Source organism: Enoplosus armatus, chromosome 21 (genome assembly GCF_043641665.1).
Source record: "Enoplosus armatus isolate fEnoArm2 chromosome 21, fEnoArm2.hap1, whole genome shotgun sequence".
Classification (NCBI taxonomy): Eukaryota; Metazoa; Chordata; class Actinopteri; order Centrarchiformes; family Enoplosidae; genus Enoplosus; species Enoplosus armatus.
The window spans coordinates 11,841,078-11,865,994 of NC_092200.1; the positions used below are offsets into that span (position 1 = coordinate 11,841,078).

General features: G+C 41.7%; 2 protein-coding genes across 2 annotated transcripts; both read left to right on the top strand.

Moving 5' to 3' along the window:
• Positions 1-1,339: 1,339 nt before the first annotated feature.
• bmi1a (bmi1 polycomb ring finger oncogene 1a) lies at positions 1,340-11,153 on the top strand. Its single transcript, XM_070927808.1, has 10 exons — positions 1,340-1,629; positions 5,292-5,426; positions 5,699-5,795; positions 6,385-6,440; positions 7,031-7,078; positions 7,232-7,340; positions 8,346-8,385; positions 8,705-8,803; positions 9,004-9,084; positions 9,874-11,153. The coding sequence occupies exons 2-10, from the start codon at positions 5,315-5,317 to the stop codon at positions 10,231-10,233; spliced, it is 1,002 nt and encodes a 333-aa protein (XP_070783909.1). The 5' UTR covers positions 1,340-1,629; positions 5,292-5,314; the 3' UTR covers positions 10,234-11,153.
• A 2,074-nt stretch (positions 11,154-13,227) lies between these two features.
• spag6 (sperm associated antigen 6) lies at positions 13,228-18,427 on the top strand. The gene is made up of 11 exons (XM_070928195.1): positions 13,228-13,252; positions 13,338-13,433; positions 13,508-13,674; positions 14,843-15,026; positions 15,213-15,418; positions 16,425-16,598; positions 16,686-16,838; positions 16,978-17,169; positions 17,571-17,687; positions 17,826-17,971; positions 18,332-18,427. The coding sequence occupies exons 1-11, from the start codon at positions 13,228-13,230 to the stop codon at positions 18,393-18,395; spliced, it is 1,524 nt and encodes a 507-aa protein (XP_070784296.1). The 3' UTR covers positions 18,396-18,427.
• Positions 18,428-24,917: the final 6,490 nt, after the last annotated feature.

Sequence of the window (24,917 nt, forward strand, 5' to 3'; positions counted from 1 at the left end):
TTTCCTCGCGCTTTGAATCATTTCCCGGCTCGATATGCTGCACACTGGCCCAGATATGTTTGAAGGGAATTCTCATTTGGTTGGAAAATATATTTGCTAAATACAGTTGATGTCTTTGTCATATTGCAGGTGTTGTGTGAAAGAGATGTTAGACATATGAATATGGAGCCCGTGATGTAACTGGTAGGCATGTGTTTTATCAACCCTTACCAGCCTGAATAGGATTTTTGCCATAGTTGCGTGACAGCCGTGTATTTTGTTTCCTGCAGCATTTGTTGCAACAAGAGGCTCAGCCCCAGCTTTTCCTGGAGGACTCGGGCTGGTGGGAGCTATTTATAAAAGACGACTAACAGAGATCTATGACTTTTTTAGACTACATTGCACTATAAGAATTCTGGTCCCCTTTTAGACTTTCTGCATCCACCTCAGCTGAAAGTTCAAAGCTCCTCCGCTGAAGCACCACAGCGGCTCAGATTCCATAAACATCCGAGATGCCTTCATGTTCCGCGGCGCTGGCTGAAGGATAAAGGCTCCAATTCATCAAGTGGAAACAAGTGGAAGTTGCGGCGCATTTTTTGTCTCTTTTTTTGTGTGCAGATGTCAGGACAGCCTGTGACAAAGGTTTGACACCAGAGTCATTTGTCACATGGACGTATTTTCGTCAAGTGCGTGGGTCTTTTTAAAGCAACGCTGAGCTGAGATCAATAAGGTATAGCTTGCCTGGTGCTCAGATAGACTGCGTGTTCTCGTGAGTGCTATGAGACATTTTGACGGTCAAAACGACACGAACGTGTGTGAGTGAGTGTGCTGCAGTTATTTTTAACATCAGAGAGACGAGGACACACCATCAGTAGCCTACTTTCCAGACGCCCCTAATCAAAGTGCCATTTGAGCGCCATACGCATTGGTGCGTGGATTGTGTCTTTTCGTGGTGAAAAGTGTATCAAACTGTATGAATGTGTCTAGTGGGTTATTTTAAATAATGCGTCATACATTAGAAAGAGCAGAATACACCGACGGTAATTTTCTATGCGCCCTTAAGCAGCTGCCTGGTGACATTTCAGCTCAAGAAAAGCACAAACTGCTGAGTTGTTTATGAGATTTGGTAAAAATACTATTTCAATGTACATGTGTGTGTTTTATGTGTTATTTTATATCATGCGTAGTAAATTAGGAGAAACAGCATACACCGACAGTAATTCCTAGGCACCCTTAAGCGGCGAGATCACGTGACCAAAGCGGGGCGGTCGAACTACAAGCCATTTTGGGGACGGTGTCAGTTTCCACGGAGCACACACACACTGCTGCATTTTACTGGGGGTGAAGCGGATATTTTGGAGGCAAAGTTATCGGCGCCGAAGTGGGAGCCTTCCCGACCTAAAGCCGGACGACTGGGCTCTCTCGAAGCCCCGGATCGGATACGCACCGGCGCGCGAGCGGCGAGGGAAAGAGGAGTTTCATTTGCACATCTGAAATGCGCTCCGGTCCGCCGTGCGCTCTCCGCCACTGACAGCGTCTGCAGCCTGCTTCAAGATGGCGGCTCGGCTCCTATTCATTTTCTGCTGATCGCCTCCCAACTTTCATTGTCTATTCGCCTCAAGACCCACCGATTCCCAGCCGAGCCTCCAGGTATGTCTTATTCGATATCGTCTCTAACTAACGGGGCCAGACGGCGACGTTTGGGGTCGGTGCTTTTGTGTTTTTCTACGCACCGATCCAGCGGTGGATGTGGAGCTTTCAACGGTGGCTGCAGCGATCACCGACGTGGAGCTCCGTGTGTGTCTGCGCACCACTTTTTTTTGTAAAAGATGTTCCCCGCTCGGGCACAAACGCGAATTAAGACCCCCACACACCCAATGCCGCATCATGTACCATCCAGGGATCTGTCTCTATAAGTTGATCACGGTTGGGCTTTGCCTTGAGTCGTTTGGATTTACCTAAAGTGGGAGATCTCGGGCGAACCAGGCTGTGTTGGCTGAGATGTTAACAGCAGCAAGTGCTCCAAACGGTCCTTCTGTGCCCATATTTCCACACAGCTGCTTCATTTTATAGAGTTGGGATGTTTGGGGTGTTGTGAACTGGATGCGATGTTGCTTTTGGGTGTATATGACCAAATGTTGGATTTATTAACTTAACTTGGATTGGTCCCATAAACGTGACAAGGAGGCACACCATTTCAGTTGTTGCATAAATGTTTCATGACTGCTGATCGGTAAACACTTGATCAAAGTTAATCACGCCCTGTGGCTGTTTATCTGCTGCTGTGCGATTATCTTAATTAAGAAGGATGGTTGGCTTTTTGAGAAAATTTAAAAAAAATATGGGCGACAGGTCGGCCAGGATACAAAAGGATGGTTGTGTCTCGCCAACAGCGAAAGCATCGGTAATTTCGCTGTATTTCATATGAACTGTGGCCAGTTCAGACTGTTTGTTTGTTTGACATTTAAGCTTGTTATGGATTTCCATATTTTCACCTTCATACGGCTAAAAGCAGACGCTCTGTGTGGCTCTGAATCTGCCGACACAGGACGGACAGACGAGTCGGGGCTTCTGCCTCTTGGGGGGATAAAAAATTATCATTTTACTCATGATGGCTGTTGGGCATCCTGCGTGTGCTTGATGGGTTAAAATCAGTGCATTCTCCCCCCACGCGGGTTTGCAGATTGACAGCTTCACAGGTCTGTGGGTATAGTGATAGTACCCTAACAGACTGGACGGTTTACTGTGTGTGATGAGCACAATTTAACACACAAAATGAAACTTCTCCGTGTTTTGCGTCGCCTTGAATCAGTTACAGTCATGTGGTCAATCAGGAATCTCCTGTTATTTATTTTATGTTTTCTCAATTGACTGACAGCGGTTAATATGTTGGTCTTGGTTTTTCTCATTGCCGATTTTAATTGGGTTATTTCCAGCTGCTGTTGATTTACATGTAAGGGGGGGGGACCTTTACAAGAGGAACTGGTCTCTAATAAATAAATGAAGATTGGCGCGACTTTGGGTCATTGCAAGAACCGAGGGGAGGGGGGGTCTCTTCATTTGTTGACGTTTTATTGAGAGAGGTAAAGACTCAGTAGCTGTTCTGAATTAATTGATGATGTGTTGTCAACGCCGACTCCATAATTGCCATATGAAAAGAGGACAGCCAAGTGATGCTGGCCACAGTCAATGTTTCTGAATCCATAATGGGAATCTTGATCAGGCTTGATTTAGTCTATCCTGCAGCGTTTTAGCTGGATCCGTTCCCACTGTGAATGAAGTTTATCTGACTTGAAAGTCTTATAAAGTGAGCACGCAGCTCCCACAGGACAGAGGGGGAGCAGTTGTCCAAACACAAGTCAATCGATTAATGGCGCAACAGGCTCCCTGCTCATATGTAGACGTTATCCATCATTATCCGTGTGTTGAGGCATCCTTTTGAACGGAGTCGCCTTCCGAGCTCGCCTGCAGTGGTGTGTTCAGAGGCGGCCAGGAGAGGTCTGTTGGCGCATTGAAGCCGGCCGGGACTCGGGCATGTTGCCGGCTGTGGCTCCGTAAAGTAACAGTGTGGGTTCAGAGCTAGACGGGCTGGCTGTCATCCAGTGTTTTAAAGAGGGTCACCTCCTCACGGAGGTCTATAGGCTACATGTAGACTTTCAGTGAATGTTTTTGTTTCTTCAAATGACAGCAAAGGGCGCTCGGATAGTCATAATAGCCCAGCTTTTATTAATACACACAGACAAAAGATACATTTGCCTCACGGCTCGTAAATAGGCCTGTTGGATAAAATGGAAAAACGATGATACTTTTCCTCTGGAGGACTTATTTCACCGTTTGTGTTTATGTGGTTTGTCGGACCCGGGTTTGTAAAGTTAAATGCTCCTTTGACACAAAGTAAAGGCAATGTTGACGTTTAATAAATGGGCTGTGTGTTACTGTGGTGGATAATGGCGCAGATTAAATAGGAATGATCCGGTGTGCGCTTCAATTTAAGCGCAGTCGCTGCTGTCTGGCCATGTTGGTGCTGCACGGTGCTGATTATCGCGCGCACGCCATGAAAAACACAGCGCCAAGCGAAGCACAATAACGCCGAGCTTCTTCCCCGAGCGGGACACACACACACACACACACACACACACACACACACACACACACTCCTCCCGGTGGTCCTTAAAGATTTGGGAAGCTCGTGTAAACGCGACGGATACTGGTTTTATTTGCCCCCTTTCGAAGGAAACCCCGCAGCCAGTTGAACCGATACGGTTTTTTCCTCTACAAAATGGCAGCCGTGCTGTCGGCAGCCTGGCAGTCCAGCGGCTGTCTGTGTGCGCGGAGGGACTGGGAGCCTCCGGTCCCTCCTTGTTCCCGCTCTGCACACCGGCAGCTCGCCGTGCTGTTGTTTTGGTTCGAGATCCTGCCTCGTTCTGGTGACTGGCGACCAGCCATGTGGGCTATAAAAGCAAAAGGAGTTGCCATAGAAACGCTCAGGTCTCCCCATAGCCTGTGTGGCACACCTGACGCAGTGAGTGGGTGTCTCCTATCGTCCCCCCTTCACCCACACTCACCCCGGGGCGCCGCAGACCCCGCACCGAATATTAGTTTCCACTCAAATTGAGACATTTGAGTTTTGGGATAAATGTCTGGTTGTAAAGAGGAGCGGCCACAAACTAAACCCATTTTTACAGAGATACATTATGAGACGCAGATGCCCAATTTATCTGCATGATGCTTTGTTTTATAATCGTTAGATTTCGCTCAGTTCTGTGTCGATTTGCGTTCAAATTTAAAACTACTTCAGTCCATTCAGGCAGAGTTTAAATGCCACGTTAAACACCAGATTATCCAGCCCGTCCGATTTTGCAGAATATTTCCAAATCAGGATTTATGAAACCCGGAATTTTCTGTGCCATCGTGGCTTTTTTTGTCTTTTCTTTTTTTTTAATCAAAGCTCGTTTGTGGTCGGACCTGCTCTGCTCCTCTGATGCTGCCATGTGTTAAACGGTGTTGATTTAAAGATGCAGCGGAGGAGAGGCGCGCGGAGCTCCATCGATCCCTCAGTGGAAGCGATTGATTTATGATTATTCACTGCGCCTCAGTCAGGTGACTCTGCTGCCTATCAATCTGCCACCGAGCTCTCCTTCCCCTTTGGTTATTATTGGATTAGCATAAAAGATGATGTTGCTTTAGCGCAGTCAAACAAACAGCAGCCCTTTTGGTCTGGCCATGCGTTGTAAAAGAAACCTGCAGCCCTCTGATGCCTCCTCGCCTGCCGTGCATGTATTGTTGTTGACTTGTTGTTTTCCCCCCCGCAGGATTGTTGTCCCTTTCTCTCAACATGCATCGGACGACCAGGATAAAGATTACTGAGCTCAACCCTCACCTCATGTGCGTCCTGTGCGGAGGATATTTCATAGACGCAACGACCATCATCGAATGTCTTCACTCATGTGAGCTAACTGACTAAAACTACGGCTCTTCTTCCGTTGTATGGAAATGTTGTGAGAATATGTTGCAGGATTGTTTACAAGATTCTTTCTTGCATGTTTCCCTGCACACACACTTTGATGTAAACTGTTCAGAGCTGCAGTGTTAATGCTGCAAAGGAGATTTCTCCTCAGCAACAGCTCCTCAAACCAGGTGTATGTTCATCACTTCAGATTCAGGATATCCTTTCACATCTGATATTCTTTTTTTTCTTTTTTTTTCTCGTTCTATGCAGTTTGCAAGATGTGCATTGTGCGCTACCTGGAAACCAGCAAATACTGTCCCATCTGTGATGTACAAGTGCATAAAACCAAGCCTCTGCTCAACATTAGGTGAGAACTGTGGACTTATTGGATATTCTGCATCTTAATATGATAAAATATAGATTTTATTTCTTTTTTGTAGGCAAAGGACACCTTAGTCTCATGGAGTAAACAAACTGTCTTTTGTGCCTCATCATGGGTTGAATTGATGCACCTCAGTACACTTTTCCTATTCTTTCTATAATATATAAAGATTTTGTTTTTTATTTATTGGTAATGTTACAGCAGCTAAGACAATAGTTTGAACAGTCTTTGTTTCCTGTTTCTTGCCCTTTGTGGTTTCCCCCTTTGTTTCCCCACTGAGCAGCTGGGTCAACCAGTCATTGGTTTGAAATATTCAGACATGAGGAACACTTACAGACCACTTGCATAAAATATGTGAGATTTTCCACTGAACACCAGTTATGAGTATGTGTGTGTTGCATACAGGCTTGTGTGTATGTTAAGAAAACACACTTCATCTGTCGTCTTCTACGTAAGCTTAATTGAATGAGAGTGATTCAACCAGTGGTATCAGTTGTTTTTCTGGTTTTGACTGCAAATGTTGGGAATTCCAGTATCTGAATGACTTGACTGAAGTTTCTCTTCCTCTTTCAAGGTCTGACAAAACTCTACAGGACATTGTGTACAAGCTGGTCCCCGGCCTCTTCAAAAGTAAGACAGCAGAGCCATCTCTGTATCTCACCTGTGTTTACTTTCATTCTGACCCTAAAAAGTAACGCATATTAACATATAAACATGTTTAGATTTTCAATATGTTGTTGTTCATGATCTGTTAGAAATGTGATGCTGTGGTTGCTGAGCTGAGATCATATCTACTGTTATCGTCATCACTGTTACCTTGTAAAGTGCTACTTTTGTCTTGTGTTATATGCTGTTGATAATATCAACAGTATATCAATAGTCAAAATAGGTCAAACAAAACCCCACTTGTTTCATTGCCAAGTCTAAAATATTACACTTGATAAAATGGATGTATTGCAGGTTTTAAGGCACAGGCTTTGTTTGCTGTTTTGAAATAATCCGTAATGTAATGTTTTCAAATGTAACACATCCAACCATTCATTTTGTGATTTGTTAATCCCTACGTCTATTTTGATATAGTATTTGTGATTTATTGCTGTGAAATCACACACAAGGAAAAGCAGAGCACTGGTGTGATAATTATTTTAAGAACTAGATCTAAATTTCTGAAAGTGAACAGACTCTCAGATGTAATTGCTCGTCTTCCTGAATGTCCTCAGATGAAATGAAGAGGAGGAGAGACTTTTATGCGGACCACCCCGTAGATGGTGAGTTAGAAAGCATGTGTATGAAGTCGTTATTTAATTTCCCTTTAGTCACTACAGTGAAGAGAAAAACACATTTCCTTCCTTCCTTTTCTTGATTTTCTGGGTGTTCATCTATGTGTGTGTGTGTGTGTGTGTGTGTGTGTGTTTCTATAGCTTCTAATGGATCAAATGAGGATCGTGGAGAGGTGGCAGACGAGGACAAGAGAATTATTACAGATGATGAGATCATCAGCCTCTCTATTGAGTTCTTTGATCAGACCAGGTAGACTTTGTTCTTTTGTTTTTTTTGTTCCAATAATATTGTTGTAACATGATTATTAATACTACATTTTTATGTAGAAGTGATTCTTCTTGGCACTTAATATTTAATTCAGTTACATTGGCAAGAAATGTCGTGATTACAATGTCATAATGTGCTTAAGAAGACGTTTAAGCATGCATATTGCATATATATCATGTGTTCCATCCAAATCTGTTTAGATGTGACTGATTTATTATTTCAGATAAGATGCTGCATTATAAGTCATCAGATCCAACCTGTGTGTTGAAGTGTTTCTAGATGTGTCAATTACTCTGCTGTCCTGCAAGAACAAGGTCCTTTTTATCCTCAAGGTTTAGTTTTGCTGCTGTTCAGCTTAGCAAATATCCAGGGCACAACATGCCAAGTCTCCTCTTAAAATCACTGATATTCTGCTTAAGTTTGGTCCTGAACACACATTTTCTTCAGGTTAAGAAGTTGGCTTTTTTCTAATATCTTTTTTGGATATCACTCATGTAGGCTCCTTTTTTTTTTTTTTTTTTTTAAAGAAGCGACTGATAAATATTGAATGCATTGTCCCCCACAGTTTCAGCCCTAATGAAGAGATTTAAAAAAATAAAAAAATATTTCATTTTATGTTTTGCAACTAATCAGCTTGTTTCCGACAGTGCCAGCCTTCTTGGTTTACTTGCAAAACTATATAAACAGGTTAAGGGCTGTTGACACGAGTACTGTAAGTGTCAAACACAGGTTCAAGAAAAAAACTGTAGTATCTGTGGGAGGAGAGAAAGATTAAAGCAATAATGTGTAATTTTCATTCAAGAGACTGATTCTGTAGATCATTGGATGTCCACAAAATATTTTTTATTTTTTTTAAATATCAGGTCTTTTTATTGATGATGATAATCAAATTTTGTTATTGTATGTAGGTATGGTGTTGACACATGAAAGACCTAAATATCACAGAGCTGAAAAGTTGTTAATATTTTCTCTGTTTATTCTGTGCAGATTGGGAGTTGGAGTGGAGGACAAGCCGTCAAAAGATCAGGTATCATAAATTGATTTCGGGTACAATTTCTTCTCTTCTTCTTCTTAAGTTTTTCTTGTAAACTTCCTTTGGAACAAAATAAGAATGCAACATACTGCAGATTGCTTTTTTTTTTAACAAAGCAACAAATGAATACATAATCTGCCACCTCTGATGTGAAATTAGTTTTCATCTAACAGCTGCATTGTTTTTGTAAAGCAAGTTCTTTTCCTGTTTTAAGGTGGACCAGTCTGAAATGATTTAGATGCTAAGTCACTCATCAGTATACTTCCATACAAATATATTGTAATATGTATAATTTTGGAACACTTCTCTGCAGGTGGCTAACAAGAGGTACCTGCAGTGTCCAGCAGCCATGACAGTCATGCATCTGAGGAAGTTTCTGCGCAGCAAAATGGACATCCCGAGTACCTACCAGGTATTCATTGATTTACTGATTATTTATTTATGTCATTTCATTTTTAACAAATATAAACTGGACATTTTAAACTACTTGAATATAAACCGGTCCAGGAGAATTGTGATATGATTCTTATTTCAAACTCTTCCTTTAATGCAGATATATTTACTGTTTTATTCTATTAAAATTAAAATGTACTCCCTTTTGTCCCTCTCTAGGTTGAAGTCATGTATGAAGACGAGCCTCTGAAAGATTACTACACGTTAATGGATATAGCATATATCTACACTTGGAGAAGAGTAAGAGATCTTTTTAGACAAAATAGACTTCAGTTGGTTTGTTCTCATGTATGATGTGCAACTAAGTCTTAAGTTACTTCGCCTGTTTATGTATAAAATATATAACAGTACTGATCATTTTAAGTCATCTACATTATTAAATAAACTTTGTTATTATCATGTCCTTTCATCAGCTGGAGCATATATGTAAACACTCTGTGATTTATAGTTGTAGTAAAAGTGTTGAATTACAGAAAAATAATGACAACCAATGTTAATGTTGAGATTAGTGTGTATATAGATTTTATTTTACTAATTACTAAATTAAAGATCATACGTTTTGATTTCATTTTCACCAAATATAGCTATAAGTTTTATACTGCACAGAAAAGGGCTGCTTGTTAAATAGCTATGGGTTTCCACACCTTTGCTGTAACTGGTGCAGACACTAATGTGGTCAATTTAAATTTTTTATTTTTTTTTAAACAAAATATAGACTGGTGGGAGGCTGGATGGGGAAGAGTCTATCTCAGATAATTTTATAAATTTTTTCCAAATGTTTTATTTGGCTTGTAGGCTCACTTGTAGGTTTTGGTTACATGGTAGGCTATTTTAATTTTAATTTTTTATTTGATCATGCAGGTTTCCACATTTCCACTGCATTTTGTTGTATTTAAGCTGGTTCAGAACATATTTTAACATAGTGTGAAGAATATGTAGGCTATGTTAAACTTGTTTTATTTTGAGGTTATTCATTTTATTTCAACTGTAATAATATTGTATCATCTCTTTACCGACCCTCCTCCACAGAACGGCCCTTTGCCGCTGAAGTACAGAGTCCGACCCAACTGTAAGAAGATGAAGGTGAGCCACGCGCAGCAGGAAGGCCAGAACAGCGCGGGCAGATCCGGTCCCGAGAGCGATTCTGCCAGCGACAAAGCCGGGAGTCCCGCCGGGGCTCCGTCCACGTCCTCGTCGCTGCCGAGTCCCGGCACGCCTGCGCAGTCCCCGCACCCGCAGCTTCCGCACGGCCCCAATAACGTCAACGGGACCCCGGCCGCCGCCCCTCCGACCCCCAGCCGGTCCTTCACTCAGTTCGGCAGCGGCGGCAGCGGCGTCAGCAAACCCCGGAAGGTTTCTCTGAACGGCTCGTCGACCTCCTCCGGATGACGCGGGACCGAATCGGACCAGCCAACGCCAGACACCCGCTCAGCTAATAACTGTTTCCATGCCAACGTAGTTCCATTGTGTAGACAATGTTATCTCTCTTTCTCTCTCCATTTGTTGTTCTAAATATTACGGCATCATGTAAGTTTAAACGTAGTGGAACCAGAGACATTTCAAAATAAAAGGAATGAGGAAGTCGGGTCGCGTGGGGATTTTTTAATATGAAAGCAAAGTTTGATGTTGACAAAAAAAAGAAAGTCGGAAAGGAGAAGGACAAGCATTTATCCCATGTTAAAGCTACATCTTTATTTTACAGAAGTGACTGAAGATAGACTTTTATATTTTCTTTTCAAATGAAACGTGTTTATCATGATTATTTCATGTGTGTTGGGATACTTTGAAACTGTCAGTTTAAAACATGCATGCTCATGATAACACTTTTTTTTTTTTCTTTTATGGAAGAGGATTCTGCCTGATTTGCCTCATTTTGGCGGGTATTTTTTGGAAGTGTTCCAGGCATCGAGAGGAAAATAAGTGTGTGTAGCGCTGCTGGCTTCACGGGAGAAAAAATGGAGGAGAAATCAACTTTAAATTGCCTTTTACTGGAAAAAACTGTTTCTTGTAGCTGCAGTGGAATCGGATTGCTTATGCTCCACGTCTTTAACACGTTATAAGCAGTTTTAGAGACTCCACGTGTAAATAGAAACAAAATGCATATTTAATCAGCGATGATGTTATTCTCTTATTCCCCTTTGTTCTGAGGGAATGACTTGGGCTCCTGTTCAGCTCCATTTCATGCTCAATGACAGATGTTTTGATGTCTCCCGTGTTTTCCGTATTTGTATCGCTCGATTGTATGGACAACCTATTGTATTGTTACTGTTGCACAGTATAAAACATCTAAATAAAACATTTTACACTTATGGAAGAAGTCGGTTTGGTTTTCTTTTTTTGATGGGGGACCATCAGGAGGTCTGGTGTTTTGCATTGAGAAAGGGACAGCCGGTGTCTGAGTCAGCAGTGATGCAGATAAGTGAGTTAAGGAGGCCAGCTCTGAGCAGTCCGGAGGAGGAGATCTGGCTCGTGATCAAATCATGTTTCTGAATACATCCAATTAAGGTAGGTGCCTTTTTGTATTGATGATTAATCACGAGTAGTTGCATTGACTGCGCTGAAATGCAGCAGATTTAACGGGAAATGAACTAAAGACTTTGTCTGCGAGGCAACAATTGATTATTATTTTATATTCTGTAAGCCCTTAACATTTCAGTGTCATTTTCATTCTCAAGTAACGCAGTCATTCGCTCTCTGTGAAACCGTCCCTTTTTATCATTATATTGGATGCTGAAAGAAGGCTTCTAAACCAACGATTTTTAAAATCCATTACGTTTTCAAAATAAACTAAATTTGTGGGGTTTTTTCATTTTATTTGAAAAACTTTTTCTTTTCTAAATTAAATTAATTATTAAAAAAATCTAAAAATCCAGAGTTGGGATGTTTAAAACCACTCATCCAAGCGGCTCCCTTCTTAATCAAGCAGGAGGATTTAACAATATATCGTGCTGCGGTGAACACGTGAAAGAAAGAACCACGTTACGCTGCCAGATACATATTTGTTTTTATATATATATATATATATATATATATATATATATATATATAGATAATTTATATTTTTTATAAACTAGTGTGTCACAGAACCGCGTCATTACCTTATAACATGGAACCTAATGTAAACGAAAATATTGCTTATTCGGATTTAATACGCAGAATTGTCTGTTCTTTGGGGTTTAACTGAGTGATAATAAGGCTCATGTAGTTTAAGTTGATAATAATAATTATCCCTCCGGTTGAAAAAAATAGTGGAATCAACAACACTACGCGTTTACAATTAGTGTGAAATCAAACAAACAAACATAAATAAGAAAATAAACACAAAACCTGAGTCCAATTATTAAGTTTAACATGTTGGTGGGTTTAATACTTCCTTTAAATGACATACATTCTAAAACACGTTTAAATGGCCGAGCTCTTACTAATGCAGAAACGTTGTAAAAAAAAAAATGCTATGTACCTGGGACTTCAGGAAATAGGCTTTGAAATGAAATAAATTGGCATTCTGCCACCTGAACCGGCTCATCTAAAACATCTCAGTCAGATGGTTACATAACTAACACTGTGCAGTGTTATGTCTGTGTGCTTGATTGGAACTGTTTTTATTCTTTTTTTGTTGTTGTTGTTGTTGCCATTTACACATATTGTTTGTTTTCCTTTTATCTATAGCCTAACCTACAGCACAAATAGCCTAACATACCAACCGAGAGAGAGAGAGGACGTAATGTTTGGACCGATCCCATTAGAGTGACATTTTATAGCCTAATACTAATCATAATGATGAGCTTTATTTAGTCCATATCGCGTGGAAGAACTGCTCCAGGTAGGTCATGTGAGGACACACTCGTGAGCAGGGAAGGAAGGCAAAAGTTAAAAAGAAAAAAAAACCCGTTTCATTGTGAAATGCTCGGCGCCTCGGTGCAGGCTAAAACCAGCTGTAGTCAGCACGTTCACCTCATCAGCCAATGGCCGCTTCGACTTCGCGATTCTGTTTTCCTTTGAATCGAGGTGAATAACGATGTTGTGAAAGTGTGCGACATATCCGCGGTTGGTCTTTAGCGGGAACCAAAGGCAGCGCGAGCAGAGACTAGGAGGCAGCGCGGAGCTCTCACTCCCGACACATTACCGGGAAACAAAAAACGCCTGCGAGGTGCGAGCGGACTCCGAGAGCGACTCATCTTTCAAGTAGACGATCTTCGGCAGGAGCAGCAGAACATTCTGCTTCCTGTCTGTTGCCACGGCAACACTCAACAACAACACCACCTATAACCCAAAGCTGGAGACGGCCAGGAGAAACGCTACAGTGAATCCTGTGATAAAGTCCGTGTCCGTTTTTGTGAGTGAAAATAAACATTTAGAGGGACACTTTCCATCCGGGTGACAATGAGTCAGCGACAGATCATTCAAGGTGAGACTCACGAGCTCTTTTGATTCATACGAGGGACATTCAGCTAAAAGTCAAACTGTCTGTTTGTCTGTTTTGTGCTTTGCAGTTTTTGAGCAGTATCAGAAATCCAGGATGCAGTTTGTGCAAACTGTTGCTGATCTGGCATCCAGACCACAAAACATAGACATCCTTCACAATGCTGGTGAGAAACAAGCTTGTAAAACCGTGTTAGCTTCAGCTGCTGTTTCCAGCGTTCATTCGTCTCCTCTCCTGCAGGTGTGATGTCCATGCTGCGTCCCCTGATGCTGGATGTGGTCCCCAGCATCCAGCAGACGGCAGCTTTGGCTCTGGGCCGCCTGGCAGACCACAGCGATGACCTGGCCGAGGCCGTGGTGAAGGAAGACATCCTGCCCCAGCTGGTCCACTCTCTGGCCTCGCAGAATGTCAGTATCTCATCCTTTCGCTATAGAAGTGCTAGTTTACTGCGGACAGGTTGTCCGGTACTCAATCTCCACCCTCTCGAGGCTGGTGTCTATGTGTGTGTGTGTGTGAGAGAGGAAAGAGACAGAGGCTGTTATCCTGCAGCACCTCTGGGTCAGTCCCCTGAATGTGAGAGTGTGTTTTGGGCTAACTTGGCAGTTCGCCTGGGGGCTACTTCAAAACCTAAGAGCCCTTTACCATGAGAGCAACCAGGCCTTTGTTTTCTCTCTCTGTCTCCCTCTCAGCCCACTCAGAGTCTGAGACCAGGTTTAGTTCTTGTTATTAATGAGACATTGCAGTCCCACATAACCAACTTAAGATGTGACACTATTCAATTTACATTTTTAAACATTTAATTTCAAATATGACAGGAATTCATGCAGAAATATATTGTGCTAAGGGTGAAAAATCCTAATGTTTAAAGGTGTGTTGACCCACCACACTGTTGGGACACCCCGGGTGTTTGTTCACATCAGAGCTTATGATTTTGAGAGTTAGACTTCTCTGCAGTCTAATTGACCCAAAACACAAGTAAGTTATAACATAAAATTTCTCTGTCTGTGAATTATGTATTTGGCAAAATATATATTTTATTTCTAGAGAAACTCTAGAGTACATTAACCATAATAGCATATAAAACATGTAAATAAATAAAAAAGGAAAAAAAAGTTTTTATTTGGTGCGATGATGATGCTTTACGGTCATCTAACTTTCTTAAATGTGAAAGCCTTGTGTTACAACTTCAATACTTTTCTGTTGACTGGGTTTATTGGGTCAGAAGAAAAGATGGTTGATTTTGCAATTATTATTCTTATTTTCACACACAAAGCATTAGGTAATGTGGGACCCTAAACAATGAGGAATTTAAGCCAATGTCAACAAAGCATGAGGGTTAAGCAGTACAGGGGAAACTCCCGGATCAAATACTTAATTAGTTAAGTCCTAACAAAAGTCTAGTGCCGGCCATGCCAGTTGATGTGTGTATCTGTGTGTGTGTGTATCTGTGTGTGTGTGTGTATCTGTGTGTGTGTGTGTGTGTGTGTGTGTATCTGTGTGTGTGTGTGTATCTGTGTGTGTGTGTGTGTGTGTGTGTATCTGTGTGTGTGTGTGTGTGTGTGTGTGTGTGTGCAGAGGTTCTATAAGAAGGCAGCAGCGTTTGTGCTGCGTGCAGTCGCCAAACACTCCCCCGAGCTGTCCCAGGCTGTGGTGGCCTGCGGGGGGGTTGACGCCCTTGTTCTCTGCCTGGAGGAGTTTGACCCCGGGGTGAAGGAGGCCGCTGCCTGGGCTCTGGGCTACATCGCACGACACAACGCATGTAAGGAAGACACACTGACATGCTCAGATTTCTGTGATGTCCCTCTGCCTTTTCCTCACTTTCTTGGCTTGATGAAACATTTTAGTCCATAGTAAACACACACACACACACACACACACACACACACATCCAGTTACCTTTAGTCAATGTTTTTCACGTTCCCCGCCTCCCTCCATTACTGTGCAGCGTTGTCTCAGTCGGTGGTGGATGCGGGTGCTGTCCCCCTGCTGGTGTTATGTCTTCTGGAGCCTGAGCTGGCTCTCAAACGCATCGCAGCCTCCACCCTCAGCGACATCTCCAAACACACGCCGGAGCTGGCCCAGACTGTGGTGGACAATGGTGCCATCGCACACCTGGCACAGATGATCCTCAACCCAGACGCCAAACTCAAGGTAGGACAGCTCAGAGGACAGCCTCACCCAGCCAGCTGCCGGTTTAACTCAGCTGTCCATGGCGAATAAGACCACTGGATCATTTGATGACATTACAGTAACATTTTTCTTAATTTTCTTTTCTTTGTAAAATGTTTACAAGCCATATAGCAATGCTTGCAAAATAAGGTAAAAGAGACATGCGTGCTAAATATTCATGTGCCCTACGTATTGTTTTGATTATTGAAGCTAAAAGCTGTTTGTAATGATAACAATACACATGCTTTTCTTTAATGCTTTTACTTTACACGTAACTTTCCTGTCAAATTAGGTTACTGTTGTACAATACACTAATATCACTGAATGATTATAGTAGAAATATTAATATTTAAAAAAATGCTGTCTCTCTCTCTCTCTCTCTCTTTATATATATATATATATATATATATTCTTATATTCTTGATCGTTTCTATCAGGCTCTAACCCTTGTTCTTGCTCTTTCTCCATTTCTTTGTCCTCATTCCCTTTCATTCACTTTCTGAATTAATTATGAATTCATTAAAGCGATTTAGAAAGAATTCTCCAACATAATTTAATTCAGAAGTAGAGATGAAAATATTATTTGTCGTGAGTAAGAAAAATCTCTCTTTGTATTTTGGGTTACACTTAAGAGCAAAATTAGCATATAAAACCTGCCAAGATGGTAAAACAAAAACAAAAAAACTACAGAGGTCAGGTTTCTATCAGTCTTGGAAACCATCGTTCCTTTTTTTCTTTTTGATATGATGATTATTTTATGTTTAATATCAGCATCGACTTCAGGTGGATTGATTTTGAAACTTTAGAAACAATAAATTGGAAAATAAATTGAATTAAATCTGATAAATATGCCATCCAAGTGTAACTAAAGCACCAGATATTTCAGAAAGAACAGTAACATTTCAGCTTTATTAATGTACAACACGAAGCTTTAATGTTGAATGTTTTTACAAAGTAGTAGTCCCTACATGTTGTTGTCTCCGTCCAGAGGCAGGTGTTCTCAGCCCTCAGTCAGATCAGTAAGCACTCGGTCAGCCTGGCGGAGATGGTGATAGAGGCCGAGGTCTTCCCTGCAGCTGTGGTCTGCCTCAGAGATCCAGATGAGTACGTCAGGAAGAACGTCACCACCCTGATGAGGGAGGTGGTGAAACACACACCAGAGGTACCGCACACACTCACACTTACATCCACAAATACACATGGCCGGATACAAAGTCATGTCTGTGTGTGTGTGTGTGTGTGTGTCCAGTTGTCCCAGGTGATTGTGAACTGCGGTGCCATGGCAGCAGTGGTCGACTATCTGGGCAGTAGCCGTGGAAACCTGCGGTTGCCGGGCATCATGATGCTGGGATATGTGGCAGCTCACACCGAGAACCTTGCCATGGCTGTCATTCTCTCCAAGGTATGCGCATGTGTGTATCTCTCATGCCGCGTGACAGCTAAGCCCACCACTCAAACCGGAGACACATCCCTCAGGTCCGGTATGTAGGTCACATTAACTGAACCAGTCCCGCTGTGCTGTGTGTCCTCCTGTCCTGCAGGGGGTGCCGCAGCTGGCCCTGTGTCTGTCCGAGGAGCCCGAGCATCACATCAAGGCGGCCACAGCCTGGTCCATCGGCCAGATAGGTCATCACACCCCGGAGCACGCCAAGGCAGTGGGCACAGCTAACCTGCTGCCCAAACTGCTGGAGCTCTACATGGACGCCAGCAGCTCAGAGGACCTGCAGGCCAAAGTAAGAGCTGCAGCCCTGCAGATCTGCACTGGGACGGTGTAGAGAGGCCTTAAGCAGCTGTTTCCTCATGTTTTACTACTCTCTTTCTAGTTGTTATTTATGTTTGTAGTTTAAATGTTAGGCCTATATTGGCTTGGTAATATTTGACCAACTTACACTTACAGTGGGGCACAGATTACTGGTATCCGTAATGGAAATTAGTCTTTTGTGAACTAAAAGCACTAAAAGAAGACAAGACAAACTCTTTTTTTAACCCGTACATGGAGAGATTTTGAGTGACAGGTCAGCAGGTATCAAAGGTCAGGGTAAAGGTCACTTGGTAAAAAGCTGAGAAAAAGATGAACTGTTCATATGATTGTTCGTGCAGTACATTTCACTCTTCTTGTTTTTCTTTTTTTCAGAGTAAGAAGGCCCTGAAGAACATCCTGCAGAAGTGCACCTACCTGCCAGCTCTGGAGCCCCTCCTCTACGATGCTCCAAGCAACATCCTTAAACATGTGGTGTGCCAGTTCAGCAAGGTGAGTGAGTCTAGAACCAGCATCAAGACCTGGATCAGTAATCTGCATTTCTATAATCTGAATGACTATCAAGTTTTTCAAGTTTCAGATCAAGAATTTATATCTGCATTATACTCCCTGTCTGTCTTCCCTCAAAAGGTGCTGCCTCATGACACCAAGGCTCGCCGTCTGTTCGTGACCAGTGGGGGTCTGAAGAAAGTGCAAGAGATCGAGGCTGAGCCTGGCTCCCCTCTGCAGGAGCACATCAACGCTATCAACAGCTGTTTCCCTGAAGAGATAGTCAGGTGTGTTTCTCTCCCCAGTGCACGCACACTCATGCATGCTAAGACACATAGCTTGTTGACACCTAAACCCTGTGAGTGCAGCACCTCTGAGAGACATAAACAGTAATCTAGGAGTGACTGATCAGATCACATGACCACACAGACAGTCATTTCAGAGCTGGGTGCTGAGTCAGCTGCAAGTTTTTAGTATTATTTTCTTTCTCCGCCCCATCTTTTCCTATCACTGTCAGCAAAAGCCTGTCCTATAACAGTCATGACATCATCATCAAGTCAGCAATATCTGAATGATACTGGTAAAAATATCAAAATATCCTTCAGTATAAAACACAGTATTTTTGGTGTGTGTGTGTGTTGTTTCAGGTACTACTCCCCCGGCTACTCAGAGGTCTTGCTGGAGCGGTTAGAGAACTACCAGCCGGCCTGACATGAAATGTTAACATACCGTACCGTGTACCGTTCATATACAGTAAATTTAAGCTGTTCTTTTAAAAAGCAGTTTTCTATCTTTTGTATTGTGATCGTGTTGAGCTTATTTCTTCACCTTTAAATGCATGTTGGTAATAACTGCAGCTGCAGCTTGTGTTAGGACAGATAAAAACTGTATATTCCAATATTGTCACTATATGTTGTGTAAGAGACCCTAAAGATAAAATAAAGGACAACAACCCTGTAAGTGTCACCTTTAATTAACTTCAGAGGAACAGTTTCTGCCCTCTCTGGTGGAAACTGTTCTCTCTACAGAGAGGTCAAAGGTCAGGTTCAGCAACAGAGCAGCAGCCCTGGAAGTGGTGGGGAATTACTATGTTGCTCAAAGATACTTCAGCAGGCTGGATGCTCGCTGACACATGGATTTGAACCCGTGTGTCCTTGTTTAAAAGCAGCTTCCCTCTCAGACAGGCAGCTCACACACATCTTTAATTTTTCATTACAGACACTTAACATGCGGTATGTAGGAATGAATCTCTTTACCGTCTCTGCTGTGGTTTGCAGGGGTCACGCTGCCCCCTGGCGGCTGCGACTCCTCACTGCAGCTCAGCTGTGTGTGCGTGTGACTGTGCGTGCGTGTGCGCAGCAGCTGCAGCGCACATGGCGAGCCGCTCTTTGTTTATTGTCTGCTGGGTTGTCTCTGCTTGTTCTCCACATTACTGACGGTGCAAATGAGCCTCCGCCTCTGACTGCAGCGGAGATCTGAACATGTTATGGTTGCAGCTGCCACCCCCCCCCTTAAAAATCTGATTTTACATCCATACAACAACAGGACTCAGGTCTGCAATGTAAATGTTTTCTTTCCAGTGAATTTGACAGGCTTTGGTTTCCTCTGCCACTATTCAGTATAAATGAATAAATAGACTTTAGGTTGATAGAAACAAATAAACCTTTATCCTACATTTGCCGCGTTTATTCTGTCATATAATACAAATAAGTATATTTCATATTTAACGTATAAACAAACCAAAACAGTATCGAAAATACGACCTCCGCATTTTCCCTTCTTATACCCTGCAGGATGGCTCAGCCTTTTAACCAGCTGTGCGTTATAGCCTGTTGCAAGTCAATGCCTTTTGTGTAGCGGCGGACCTCTGCTGTCTCTAATACAGAGTGAGCTCTTTATTCTAATGCGTTGTATTGGATGAAAATGTGAGAACCTGTGTTTGAAATCTAAATATTCAGAAAAGATAGCGTTCATTAAATACAGTTATTGGTCATATACACTACGTATAGGTTATTTATTTAGTTCAGCCATCTCTCGCGGTCATATGTTAATCATTAGGACCAACATTTAGGATATGGCATAATAAGGATAAAAAGGAAAGTCACAATGCAAACCTGCAAGCCGGGGTCATTTGAGAAAAAAATAGGCTTAACAAAATTGGAGCTCATGTAGTTCAACCAAATGTGAATAATTAAAAACTAATGAAAGCATTAAAGTGCAAAGAAAAGCAAATACTCTTGCCTAAATAAATATGAATATTTACAAATGCTTTTTATGAAGTCAAACTGTAATATATTTAATTGTGCTTTCATCTACTCTGCGGTTTTTATTATGACGTGATATTTTGCGTAGAAAAAAAAAACGCAGAAGGGAGTGACAATATGTTGACGGTGGACGTTTGTCCATAAACAGATTGTCCTCCATATTTTCTATGAGTAGTAACCCCACAGCATTTTACGGCTCCTTCTGCAATCACACTACATTATGCATGAGGCATAATATTTAAAGAACATCATTAGTCTTTTCTTTTTTTTTGTTGTTGCTACATTCAAGTGTGTAAATAATTCAAAGAACAACGATTTTAGCGGCGTAATGATACTTTATATCCAACTGGGAACATGTTGGATATGTTGTTCCCAGTTGGAACATGTTGTTCCCAGTTGGATAGCCTAAATATTTCCTTTGTTCCATGTCCGGCACGTGTGTGTTTCCAAAGATCCAATAAAGAAAGAAATAAAATTAAAAATTTTCGTTTTTCGTTTTTGTTCATCTTTCAGTTTTTTGTGTTTCTATTTTTCTCCAAATTAATTAAACGATTACTTCAAATATATTTGAAAATATGAGAGGCGACGGCAGACTATTTAACTGGGCGTGAGACAAGATTAATGATCACAAAAAATAATAGTGCAAACAAGCCTCAAGCAAAAATGACATGTGGTTACACAAACTGGGACAATGACACCCTGCAAAGCTCCTTTTCTTTCACTGTTCATTAAAGAGTCAGGAAGCCATTTCTTTTCCCTCCCTTCCATTACAGAGTATTGAGCATCAGTAAAACAATCCTTTAAAATGAAGGAATAAATATGGGACATGGAGTTATTAACAACAAAGAAGATCAGAGGTAGACTAAGTTAAGCAGAACAAGTGCTTTAATTGGTTTGAGTGAACGCTTATGGAATGGAGTGTATTATTATTATCATCATCATCATCATCATCATCATCATCATTAAATGTGAAGAACAATAAACATACATCAACATTTTTGGCCTCTCTGCCACTGAAAGGGACTCTCACCAACCATTGTCAGACAGCAATAAACACACACACACACACACACACACTCACACACACTCACACACAGTAATGCTCAAGTCTTTTAGATGTAGTCTAAAAGTACTCGGGACTGTTGTGAGACCTAAGCTCAATAGCAGGAGGGGATGTTTCGTGGCCTGGTGCGTGTTGACTTCCACATGCAAATTCAAAAGATTCAGTTACTTTCAAAATTATGTTTTTCACCAGAAAGATTTGTTGAATTTGAATCTTAAGGCCAAAGGACATTTTTCCAGCTCTGCACATCTTGCCTGGCCTCCGCTCATTTGCATCTGTAATCAAATTTTCCCTTAACACTTGAGAAACCACATGGACATGTTCACATATCAGCGATGCACATCTCGCTCCATGTCTCAGTACACATTAAAAAAAACAAAAAACAAATTTGGTTCAAACAGACACATTATACGACACACAATGTTCTTTAAGCTCACGTGGGGTAGTTCTGACTGCTGAAAGATGCTTTTGGCAAGTTAACGGTGGCAGCAGGTTGACTGGTGGGTGGGGTTCATGGGTGAAGGAGCTCATTTGTGAGAGAAGTCACAAAAGCAAGGACTTATTCGTTTGAAGGTACAGCAGCAGGGTGCGTGTTATTATCATCTTTAATTTGCATCTGTTAAAGTCTGGCATCGTCATCGCCTTACTTACAAGAGATCCAGAGTTAATACTCCCAAAACAAAACAGAAAAAAACTCACTCTCCCAGCATGCACTGCTCTGTTTTCTACTCGCTTATGTCTGACTACAGGGAAGCCTCCAGGGCCAAACAGAGCAAAGCAGACTAGAAGATGATTGTGTTCCCTCATTCCCTGTTTTCTTTACGACACAACCTATGTACAGTATGAGCTACGTTACAATAGAAACAAAAAAGCCCATTAATAGTGAAAGAACACAGAAATATCAACTAACCACTGACTCAGGATGAACTATCAGCTGATAACCTCCCTGATAACACGCAGGGGATCTGGGTTTCACAAAAAGCGTGGAGGTGAGGAAGCAAGACAACCTAAACCTGTTTCAGAAATGAGTAGGAGTTCGAAGATGAGTGAAAGTTTGGACAAACACTTACAAAAAAAACCTGACTGCATCTGTGTTTAAAAGGTAAATGTGATGAAGATGCTGACAGTCTCCTGAGGTGGGGGGGGGGCAGTTAGCAAGGACGAGCACGACAAAACACAATCACGACACGCACACCTTCCACAATGCACTTCCACACAAGCACGCACGTTCTTAATAAAGGCAGGACCAGCGTGAACGAACAAGGGATTAATATCAGCAGACGCCATCTGAGCAGGAGGAAGAGGGGGAGTGGTGGGGGGGGGGGGCGCCTGCACACACTGAATGATCACAATGATGGATTTGAATTTACAGAATCAAAACTGATCCACCATATGCAAATTTAAGACACCTATTCACTTTTTTTTTCATGTCGGTTAAAACACAATCATTAGAATGGTTTTGTTTAACTGACTGAATAATATGAACACATGTAAATACACAGTGTGTGTGAGTGGAGGAAGGTTGAACAGGGGGTTGAAAATAAAGTTGGAAATAATGCATGTCAAAGTAAACACCCTATTATTAAAATAACCATTTACCTTTTGTTTTAAAAAAAGATTACAAAATATAAAATTAAATAATTTTGGAGTATAAAGGCACACATCTTGCACAGTGTATACAATGAAAAACAGTTATTTAAAGCATGGTAGGGACTATTTTTACGCTGAACAGCTCACAAATTGGGTTAAAGTGTAGGGACACAAAGAGAACCTGAACAGCCATCAACACAGACTAGAGAGGGAAAAGGAAACTTAGTCCTGTGACATGCAATTTTTTTATGACTTTTTTTTTTTTTTAAGTACATCAATAGTAAGCATTGTATAAATTCAAGCAGTATCTTTCTTCATTTACCACAGCACCATCATTCATTCCTAAGGGTGGCTCCATTTTCTTTTTTTAAAATACAACTATATTTCATGACTAAAATCCAATGTAAAAATATAAATGTGAAAATAATCTATGATATCTAAACAAACATATTGCGATGGAAGCTTTTTGCATGGGTTAGAATAGTCAAGGAGGACGACTTTACTTGCTTTAGTTGGTTACCCAGAAGTGATACACAACGTCACACGTCACACTTTTCTCACTTACATACGAGTATATTGCATTTCCCTTGTTAAGACCATAATCAACTAATTGGGATCGTATTCGTAACGTTTGGTTCCTTTCCTCTTGTGCAAAATATACAAAAAAAAACTCAAACAGAAACAAACAAAAAAGAAATATTACCACATCAATTCATAAAACTGCCAAATTCAAACACAGATAAACCACCTTTAAAAAACGTCAACAATAACAACACAAACAACGATGAATAACAGAGTCACAGCTGAGGTTAGAGAAGAGAACGATGCTGTTGGTGTTAATGACTTATCAACACGTATCTTTTCATCTGCACCTACTCTTCCCAACCTCCCTCCTCCCCTGTCTTTATCCCCCCCACACCCTTACAACTTTTGAACACTGACACACACATCGCTCGCCATCATTGGGTGTGTGCTGGTACGATGCTGGAGGTAAACAGTGTTCTGTCTGCCCTGAACGCACAAGCACAGTCACACTGTGGCCTGGTCCCAAAACCCACCACCACCACACCACCACCACAGAGCACTTCTACAAAGGATCGGAGAGGTTAGTTTACAAAAGCCCTGTAAACAGAACTCATCCACTTTCCCCGTCTAATATTGCAGTAAATTCTTCCCATACCAATCCTTACAGTATGAAGCACCCATGGGTGAGACATGACAGTGGAGACAGGATTTGACATCAGGCCTCTAAAGATTCAATTCTACGAAAGCAGAGTTCCTTTTCCTCTTTGTTGCAGCGCATGTAACAGAACAAGAGCTCCTAACCTCTAATAACAAATAAAAGTGCAACATTTTTGATTTTACTCATAAGGTGCTGATGGCAACAGAAAGTTAAGGGCTGTTGATGTTTCAATGTGACACCCTTTATGAAGATATAACAAGGAGTGGCTTACTCTCAATCAGCCACACAAGACTTCTGGGTCATTCCCTGCCACAGGAACAAAAACCAGGCCTACATAACAATGCCCAACGTATTCAGAGTTTATGCAAGTAAATGACACCTCAGAGAAGCTGTGTCCTCCAATCTCTTCTCTTCTTAATTCAAAAAGGTACATATCCTTCCCTTAATCTTTCTTTCTTAATCACTGTGCATCACAACAAAGCAAAAGGGACAACGCACTGACAACCACTGAGGTGCAACTAGTGCTGGAAACAAGCATTATAATTTACGTGAACTCACCTCAACTTTGAGTGTGTGGCAAGAGGATAACCCAGAATTCATGAACTGTACATGACGGAGGGGGAGGCGTCTAAAGGGTGAGTGATGGAGGAAGAGCCCAAATGAGAAGATTTGTTTGGCTGAGTACTTGTATAGCATTTGGGTGGGGGTCTGGCTGTTGGCCTATTGGAAGACTGCTCCCTAGTTCCTGAAGTGAAGCAATTGCATTAGGCGAGGCTCAACATGAACTTCCTCGTTACATCCCGCGCCTTCTCTTTGCAAGAGGGACCTCACTTTGTGCAGCAATCTGACTTCTACACTCCCCTTAACCTCACACTATGCACATCATACCCTCCCCTACCTCCCCCCTAAACATCATAAGGGAAAGACAAATACTAACATCAAAATAAAAAACTGCCGGGTGCTGGATCTTGTATTAGAGTCAAATAAAAAAAGCCATATTCCCACATAAACAACCGTACAGACAAAAACAAATTATATAAAAAAAATGTAATGACTTGGACACTTGCTTTCAAGACCCTTATCATCCAAAGTAACACATGAGCAAAACTCAACAGAGGAGAGGTTAAATGTAA

Excerpts from the sequence above, each read along its gene's own strand:
- spag6 (XM_070928195.1), top strand. The coding sequence starts at position 13,228 with ATGAGTCAGCGACAGATCATTCAAG. Across the intron at positions 13,675-14,842 it reads ACTCTCTGGCCTCGCAGAAT|AGGTTCTATAAGAAGGCAGC; the intron begins GTCAGTATCTCA and ends GTGTGTGTGCAG. Across the intron at positions 17,170-17,570 it reads CAGAGGACCTGCAGGCCAAA|AGTAAGAAGGCCCTGAAGAA; the intron begins GTAAGAGCTGCA and ends TCTTTTTTTCAG.
- bmi1a (XM_070927808.1), top strand. The coding sequence starts at position 5,315 with ATGCATCGGACGACCAGGATAAAGATTACTGAGCTCAACCCTCACCTC. Across the intron at positions 5,427-5,698 it reads CATCGAATGTCTTCACTCAT|TTTGCAAGATGTGCATTGTG; the intron begins GTGAGCTAACTG and ends CGTTCTATGCAG. Across the intron at positions 8,386-8,704 it reads ACAAGCCGTCAAAAGATCAG|GTGGCTAACAAGAGGTACCT; the intron begins GTATCATAAATT and ends ACTTCTCTGCAG.